This window comes from Ailuropoda melanoleuca, unplaced genomic scaffold (assembly GCF_002007445.2).
Source record: "Ailuropoda melanoleuca isolate Jingjing unplaced genomic scaffold, ASM200744v2 unplaced-scaffold7949, whole genome shotgun sequence".
Classification (NCBI taxonomy): Eukaryota; Metazoa; Chordata; class Mammalia; order Carnivora; family Ursidae; genus Ailuropoda; species Ailuropoda melanoleuca.
The window spans coordinates 1-9,144 of record NW_023253268.1 but is presented as its reverse complement, the minus strand read 5'-3'; the positions used below and the strand labels follow the sequence as shown (position 1 = coordinate 9,144).

Here is a 9,144-nt window from a genome sequence, read left to right as displayed (position 1 = left end):
TATTATNCTATTACTCAACAATGAGGCCAGATCTTGGAGTTGGAGGCAGAAGATGTGTTGTAACATTAAACCCACGGCCACCAGTCATCTCATGAGCGTACAAAGACTCTCATCAGAGGGTCAGTAAACAAAAACACACATGAGACCAAATACTAGTTTGATTATATCTCAGAAAGGCAGGGGTTAATGTGGACTCTTTGGCTTGGACCACCAGGGAAACAAGGATAGGGAAGAACTTGACTACAGGAGAGGTGGGGCCACCAGCCACCACTCATAGAGGCTGCAGGTCCCTGGAGGCCCTCTGATGATCCTCCTGGCCTCTCCAGACCCTGAGGGCAGCTCTTGCAGGTTGGTGTCCCAGGGAAGCCCGGGGGAGCAGCCTGCTGGGAAGCTGCAGCAGGGATAAAGCATGCAGTATCTGTCCCAGGAGCTCCAAGGTCTGGCCCCACACCTGCCCCTGTGTGCTGCTGACAGCCTCAGGCAGGAGAGCTTCTTCTGCCCTCCCCAGCTGGCTGCTTACTGGAAGAGACACCACAGGCTGAGGGGGACCAGGAAGGACAGGGTAGGTGGCAATACTTGGACAGTTGTGGGGACCAAGACCCAGACTAGGGATGGGGACAGGGTCTGTGAGAAATATCATAAGACAAACTGAGGGCTTCAGAGGGGAGGGGGTGGGGGACTGGGATAGGCTGGTGATGGGTATTAAGGAGGGCACATATTGCGTGGTGCACTGGGTGTTATATGCAAGTAATGAATCATGGAACATTACATCAAAAACTAGGGATGTGCTGTATGGTGACTAACATAACATAATAAAAAATTGTTATTAAAAAAATAAATAAATGGGATAATAAAAATCTACCTCATTAAAAAAAAATAAGACAGGCTCTTAGCCTTGGGCAGCAGCTGGGAATCCTCTCCGGTTGCCCATGCTGGGTCCTGGGTCATTTACCCATTCTAGTGCCCTTGCAGGTTCTAGGTCTGCATTCTTGTTTGGGGCTGATTCTGCCCCCCTCCCCACCCACTGGAAATGTTTATACATGCCTGGAGGACCTTTTGGTTGTTCCAGCTCATGGGAAGGGAGGGGATGCTACTGGCATCTGGTGGGTTGAGGCCAGGGTTATTGCTAAACCTTGTGCAATCTGGTGTTCTTGTGGTCCATTTGTTCCAGTTGGTGAACCAATATGGTTACATTACTATTATTAACTCAGCCCACAGGTCATTTGGGTTCACTGTGTTGCACATTCTTGGGTTTGGCAAATGTATACTTACTTGTACACACCATTATAGGATCATCCAGAATAGTTTCAGGTGCTCTATTTTTCATGTGCCCAAATGGAATTATGCTAGAGTGTTCATCTGCTTTTGCTTCATTCATTCAAGATCATTTTATAGATATATTTATCCTGCTGTGTGTGCATTGAACTCCTACCTGGGGCCCCAGTAGTTTCCCCAGTCCATGTGACCTGCTGTCTACCCAATTACATTTTCCAAGCAGGCTTGTCTATTTCCCCACTACAAGCAAATCTCCTGGCATATCCTCTGACATGCTCCATTCAGATAGGTGTGAGCAATTTAGATAGGTGCACAGGAACACATGTCCTGGTGCATAGAGCAGGTGAAATCTATGCTTCTCCATTTTCTGTTCTTGCCAGCAGGCCACTAGGATTGCTTTCTCCCCATATTTCTGTTATCAGTGGGTACTTTCTAGTCTGGGGAAATGAATAGGTACATAGTGAAAGTCCACAGATATTTTTCCTCTGTCCTTCCTTGTCTAAAATCATGCTTTCCTGTGTCTGTGTTACTCCTACTGTGAGTTCTCAGCTCATGTCCTTGGCTCATTTCTGCATTGAGCTTTCTCCTTCTGAGTGTAACTGGTTTCTTGTTTCTTATTTTTTCTAGATAGTATTCCCTGGTCAATTTTCAGCAATGCAAAAATTCAATAACTAAATATTTTCACAGAATCTCAGTTTTAGTTACTAATATGGTAAGAATCAGAGTTATAACTCACCCAGGCCAAAGCCCTCTAGGGAGCTCAATAGTATATTAGCATAAGAAGTCCTGCGGCCAGATTGTTAAGAGCTGCTCATTATCATTTGTGTTCCTATGGTAATATTCTCTGTTTTGCATGAGTATTACCTGTGAAAATCAATGGGAAATGCTACGAATTTGGGAAGTCGATCTAGTCTTCTGCAGCTTGTGTTCTGTCTTTGCTGAAATATATTTCACCTTCATTCTTTTACCTTTGTAGATAGTTGATTACATCTCTTCCCTTTCGATCCCGATATTCCTTCTTTCCTTATCATCCCCAAGTACCACTCCAGACTTTCAGTTCCCAGCTAATGACCAGCAGAGGCAGTGAGTAACCTTGGCTTGTTCCTGATTCTAAAATAATGCATTAATAGTTCCCCACTTCGTGTACTATTTGCTAGTTTTGTGGTATATATTCTTAGTTAACTATGAAAGTCTCAGCTGATGTTAGGTTGAGAAGAAGCTTTTAAAAAATTTTTAAGATATGTGCATATGTCAATCATTATGTTGTATATCTAAAATAATAAAATGTTATATGAAAATTATATATCAACTTTTAAAATCATAAATAGAAACTGAAATTTGGTAATCTAGGACGGCTGCCTGGTTTGATATAGTTATATGACATTTCCTTTTTAGTTTATTTGTGTGACTAATCACATGATAGGTTTTCTGATGCTGACTCATCCTTGTCCTTAATAGGATAAACCATGCACCTTCATATCCTTTCTGGTCTCACCAGATGCAGCATCCGCGGCTGGTCAGAACTATAGCATGGTGTCTGAATTCATCCTCGTGGGCTTCTCCACCTTCCCACAGCATCTCCTGCCTGCCTTCTTCCTGCTGTTCCTGCTGATGTATCTGTTCACGCTGCTGGGAAACCTGATCATCATGGCCACTGTGTGGAGTGAGCGTGGCCTGCACACACCCATGTACCTCTTCCTGTGCGCCCTGTCCACCTCCGAGATTCTGTTCACTGTTGCCGTCACCCCTCGCATGCTGGTTGACATGCTCTCCAGCCACCGCTCCATCACCTTTGTGGCCTGTGCCAGCCAGATGTTCTTCTCCTTCACATTTGGCTTCACCCACTCCTTCCTGCTCATGATCATGGGCTATGACCGCTACGTGGCCATCTGCCACCCCCTGCGCTACAACGTGCTCATGAGCACCCGCACCTGTGCCCGTCTGGTGTCCTGGACCTGGGCTGGGGGCTCAGTCATGGGGATGATGGTGACCCTGATAGTTTTTCACCTCACCTTCTGTGGGTCTAATGTGATACATCATTTCTTCTGCCATGCGTTTTCCCTCCTAAAGTTGTCCTGTGGGAAGGAGACATCCTCTGTCACCATGGGTGTGATCCTGGTGTGTGTCACAGCTCTGATGGGCTGTTTATTCCTCATCATCCTTTCCTATGTCTTTATTGTGGCTGCCATATTGAGGATCCCCTCTGCTGAGGGCAGACACAAGACCTTCTCCACATGTGTGTCCCACCTCACTGTGGTCATTGTGCACTATGGTTTTGCCTCCATTATCTACCTCAAGCCCAAGGGCCCCCATTCTATGGACAGTAACACTCTGATGGCCACCACCTACACAGTCTTCACTCCCTTTCTCAGCCCGATCATTTTCAGCCTCAGGAATAAGGAGCTCAAGAACGCCATAAAGAAAAGCTTCCAGAGAAAATTCAGTCCCCTAAGCTCTTGATGGCCAGTTTGGTGGTGAGGAATATGATACAAGGACTGGGGATATGATCATCTCCAGGGGACTGTTGTAGGTATTCAGTGTATGAAAATACTGAATAGGTATTGTTGGATGCACTCACAGGTGTTGGAGCAGGCTAGGTACTAGTTTTTCCATTTGTTTGCCCTTTCCCTCTTGCATAAGCTCTAGCCATCCTCATCTCTGTTCTTGACCCCTGCGATGAACTCCACCCTGTTACCTCTGTCTAAGAATGTGTTATCTCTCTATGGTCGGTGGAAAGCATCACATAGATTTGTGAGCAGTAATGAACAGGGTTCTTCTCCAGTAGACAAGCAAGGGAGGAGTTTCACCTCCCCTCACCATAACATAAACAAAAGTCATGTAATGATAAATACCACCAGCACTGGAGCTTTACTTATCAGGCACCAGTGCTGTATAAGTGTTATCTTTAATTACAACAAATGCAGAAACAAACATTAGCAATTTTTCTCTAAGGAGATGGTTGAATGTTTATAGTTTCTTCTGTCTTTCTGTGGGGGGGTGGATAGACCCTAAGGAGGTTTCTATGTTGTGCTTAGTAGAGTGATGGATGTCAGACTATAAAGTGGAGAAAGTGAGAGGCAGAGAGACAGAGAGAGAAAGGGGAGAGGATTCAGTGCTTAGGTAAGAACATACAAAATATCAAAATTGGGTTGTTATCTGACATGTTATGAAAATCCTTTTCCCTTTTTCCCCCACATTACATTCAATAAATATCAATTTCTAATTCCTGTGTCTTACGTGAATAGATCTGGGGGATGTGTTGGAGGGCACAGTGCTAACTGAATATGGCAAAAGGAGAGGTCAAGGGTATGGGGTCCCCCTTTCACATATCTGAAATGTTGGTGGAGGTCACACAACACGTGAATGAAGGAGCCACATGCAATTTTAAGTCTGTCTGACTCTCATATATCTCAAGATCCAGGAAGGTGGATTTCCATTGGATAAGTTCGTAGTCAAGTTGTGGGCAGATATTTGATTTGCCGGGAGAAGATGTTATATAATAATAAACCTAAGAATGGCTGTCACATATGAGTGCCTGCTGCTTGCCAGATGTGGGAATGGTTTCCTATGCATTCACTCCTCTAGGGATGAAAATAAATTATTATTTCTGCACATTTAGATATGACCCATCTCTATTACTACTCACATTTTTGAAATGCAGAAAATGCAAATCTGAGAGATGATTTGTCCCCAGCCACAGTGCCCTGAATTGGTGAGGCAGGAATCCATTACAATCTGTATGTGTGTGCAATTAGTGATCAGGAATGCACCTCTTTCAGGTGCCTACAGAGAAGTGTGGTCCTGTCTGGGAGAGGACGGCTGTCATTAGAAGGAATAGACACTTTTCAGGGAAGAAGGCAGGTGCAGCCCCAGGCACACACCCCTTTCACACAGCCAGAGAAAAACAGTGACTCCAGAGCAGCTACTGAGACACTTTGTCACATCAACACTGACAATGAGACCCTGGGGTTCCATTTCATTATTTTACAATCATTGGCATTAATGACTAATCCCCACCCCTCACCAAACCCCAAGATGTCCTTAAACTCCCTGGTGCCCATGTTCTGGGATGAATCTTCTCTCAAAATTCTACTTTTTATGCAAACAATGAATCACAGAACAGTATGTCAAAAACTAACGATGTACTGTATGGTGACTAACAACCATAATACTTTTTTTTATAAAGGAGAAAAAAATTTTAAAAATTCTGCCCTTCATCTATATTTTGAAAGTTGTGTTCTCCTTTCATGTATAATACCCATTTCTCCCTAATATCCAACTTTTACTGGTGAATTGTCTATTTGGGTTGGTAATTTGCCAAATGTTAGTGGCATGTGATCTCTTTGACAGCTCACCCTCTTTATTTTGATCCTGTGAGTTTCCCACTACCATTGGCTGGGAAACCCTTAAGGATGACTTCAGACATGGAGCTGTGATGTTACCCGCACATGGCAACCATCCCTGCTGGGGAAGGAGGGATGAAGGCCCAGTGGACGTGACTCGGGGTCTCTACTGAGCCCTGCCTGGGAGGACTTCCTGGACGGGTCTATCCCCACCCCCATCCATGGCCAGTCCCTCTGCAATATGGCGTTCATAGTAATGGTTTGTGCTTCTCAGAGCTGCTTGGATTTACCTAAGATCATTCACCTCAAGTGCTCAGCACAGGTCCTGGCACATAGTAAGGATTCAAAATAATATTAATAATTATTATGACTACTACTCTCAAATCCCAATAGAAGGAGCTCAGGGTCTGTGTTCAGCCACACCCGGGTTGAGTCCTACTTCAGAGCTTTTAGGTGCCTCCAGCCATTTTTCTAAGAAGGAAGGGAAAATTCAAGAAAAAAACAAGTCCAGTCTTTCCTTAAAAAATGTATACTGTGATCTCTAATAAAAATATTCAATTCGAACAATCTGGTGCTGGTTGGTATTCCATCTTTGAAAGGATAATGCCCATCTCACATCACTATGCCCAGTATGCTTGCATCAACTCTGAGCTGTGTGCAAGCCTTAGTAAGTGTTACATGGTGGCTTTCTTCTTTTTATACAAAACTCTACCATCTAATCCACATGAGTTAAATAAATTTGAGAACTTGTTTTAAAACACTACTTCCAAATAAAATCCCCAAACCAATGCTGGGTTGGTTCCTTATTTTTCCTATAATAAAACTCTTTATATCTATCAATATTAAATTGTAATATTGTATTATATGTTTTATTGTATTATATTACACAAAATTATATTATATTACATAAAATTATTATAAAATTATTATATATTATATAGCATATATGTCATATATTATAATCACATTAACATATACTCATATACAGTATGCAAGTAATAACGTGTACTATTATATGTTATATTAATATATATTATCATTGCATTTTATAAATTATAGAATATAATATATATCTATGTATGTTAAATATAAAACTAAACAGGAGAGAGGAGTTAAGATGGCGGAGGAGTAGGGGACCCCTTTTCCAGCCGGTCCCCTGAGTTGAGCTGGATAGGTACCAGACCAGCATGAACATCCACGGAATCAGCCTGAAACGTAGGAAGATACATCTGGATCTCTACAAATGAACATCTCCAGCGCTGAGTATCGAGGTACGAAGTGGGGAGCCATGAAACCGCACACAGATATTGGAAGATAAACAGAAAGGGGAGGGAGCCGCCGTGTCTGGGCACCGGGAAGCGGTAGCCACCTGCACGGGGGAGTGGATGGACCGCGACCCGCACCCTCGAGAGAGCAGACTGAGACCGTGAGCCGGGGGTGCGTGCTACCAAGCATCTCACGGAACTCTGGAACTCCGGTGTGCTCACTGGATCCAGACTGAGACCGGGAGCTCTGGGAGTGCGCGGGGCAGGTGGCAGCTGGCGGCTGGCGGGCCACCAGCACGGGGAAGTGGGCAGACTCCCGGATGGCACCCGTGAGACAACAGACTGAGACCCGTAGCTCTGGGAACGCGCGCGGGGTAGCTGGAGGCTGGCGGTGTTAGAAAAACAAAGGACAGAGACACACTGGCCCTGAAGTGAGGGCTGGGACGCCGGGTGTGGGGCGCACAGCCCGGGATGCAGCAGGGTTGAGCAGCACCAACAGAAACAGAGTTAAAGTGGCCAGAACATCAGTGGAGAAGGGGCTGCAATCCCTCTGTTCTGTGACAGTGGCTGAATTTTGGCCGCTGCTGCTCTGACTCTCAGAAGAGGAACAGCAGACCGCCAGGGAGAGCTGCCAGAGAACAAAACCCTGGAAATACTGGCTCACAATGTGCCCATCCCCATCCTCCCTCGCAGGGAACACAGAGACTCTACCCAAAGAGGGTTTCCTGAGTATCGGCGCGGCAGGCCCCTCCCCCAGAAGGCAGGCTGAAAAATCAAGAAGCCCACAACCCGGGGCGCCTGAGTGGCGCACTCATTAAGCGCCTGTCTTTGGATTAGGACATGATAACAGCGTTCCGGAAAGGAATCCCTCATCGGGCTTCTCCGCTGGGACCTGCTTCTTCCTCTCCCACTCCCCTGCTTGTGTTCCCTTTCTTGCTGACTGTCTGTCTCTCTCTCTCAAATAAATAAGTAAAATCTTTAAAGAAGAAGCCCACATCCCTAAGATCTCTATAGAACAAGGGCNCGGCAGGCCCCTCCCCCAGAAGGCAGGCTGAAAAATCAAGAAGCCCACAACCCGGGGCGCCTGAGTGGCGCACTCATTAAGCGCCTGTCTTTGGATTAGGACATGATAACAGCGTTCCGGAAAGGAGTCCCTCATCGGGCTTCTCCGCTGGGACCTGCTTCTTCCTCTCCCACTCCCCTGCTTGTGTTCCCTTTCTTGCTGACTGTCTGTCTCTCTCTCTCAAATAAATAAGTAAAATCTTTAAAGAAGAAGCCCACATCCCTAAGATCTCTATAGAACAAGGGCACATGGCCTGGGTCCAAGTCAATAATTTGGGCTCTGGACAACCCCGCAATCTCTCCTCATCAGAATGACGAGAAGGAGAAGTCCCCCCCAGCAAAGAAAAGACAATGAGTCTGTGGCTTCTGCCACAGAAATAATAGATATGGATGTAACCAAATTATCAGAAATGGAATTCACAGCAACAGTGGTCAAGATGATGAGTAGACTTGAAAAAAGTATTAACGAAAATGTTACTGAGAATATAGAATCCCTAAGGGCAGATATGAGAGTGAATCTGACAGAAATTGAAAATTCTATGAGCCAAATGCAGTCAAAACTAGAAGCTCTGACAGCCAGGGTCATCGAGGCAGAGGATGCATTAGCGAATTGGAGGATGGGTTAGTAGAAGAAAAAAAGAAAATAGAAGCTGGTCTTAAAAAAATCCATACCCATGAATGTAGATTATGGGAGATTACTGACTCTATGAAATGATCCAATGTCAGAGTCATCGGCATCCCTGAGGGGGTGGAGAAAAACAGAGGTCTAGAAGAGATATTTGAACAAATTGTAGCTGAAAACTTCCCTAATCTAGCAAGGGAAACAAACATTTGTGTCCAAGAGGCAGAGAGGACCCCTCCCAAGCTCAACCATGACAAAACTATGCCACGTCACGTCATAGTGCAATTCGCAAATATTAGTTCCAAGGAAACAGTATTGAAAGCGGCCAGGGCAAAGAAATTTCTCACGTACCAAGGCAAAGGTATCAGAATTACGTCAGACCTGTCTACACAGACCTGGAATGAGAGAAAGGCTTGGGGGGGCATTTTTAAAGCTCTTTCGGAGAAAAACATGCAGCCAAGCATCCCTTATCCAGCAAGGCTGTCATTCAGAATTGATGGAGAAGTAAAGACGTTCCAGAATCACCAGTCATTAACCAATTTCGTAACCACAAAACCAGCCCTACAGGAGATATTAA

At 45.0% G+C, this 9,144-nt stretch overlaps 1 protein-coding gene across 1 annotated transcript; it reads left to right on the top strand.

The window, feature by feature from the left end:
* Window positions 1–409: 409 nt before the first annotated feature.
* LOC109488591 (olfactory receptor 10H3) lies at window positions 410–3,735 on the top strand. Its single transcript, XM_019793538.2, has 2 exons — window positions 410–562; window positions 2,734–3,735. The coding sequence occupies exons 1-2, from the start codon at window positions 410–412 to the stop codon at window positions 3,733–3,735; spliced, it is 1,155 nt and encodes a 384-aa protein (XP_019649097.2).
* Window positions 3,736–9,144: the final 5,409 nt, after the last annotated feature.

What these genes read in the sequence shown, in the direction of transcription:
- LOC109488591 (XM_019793538.2), top strand. Translation starts at nt 410, where the DNA reads ATGCAGTATCTGTCCCAGGAGCTCCAAGGTCTGGCCCCACACCTGCCC. An exon ending in GGGGGACCAGGAAGGACAGG is followed by an intron (nt 563 to 2,733) that starts GTAGGTGGCAAT and finishes TGTCCTTAATAG; the next exon opens with GATAAACCATGCACCTTCAT.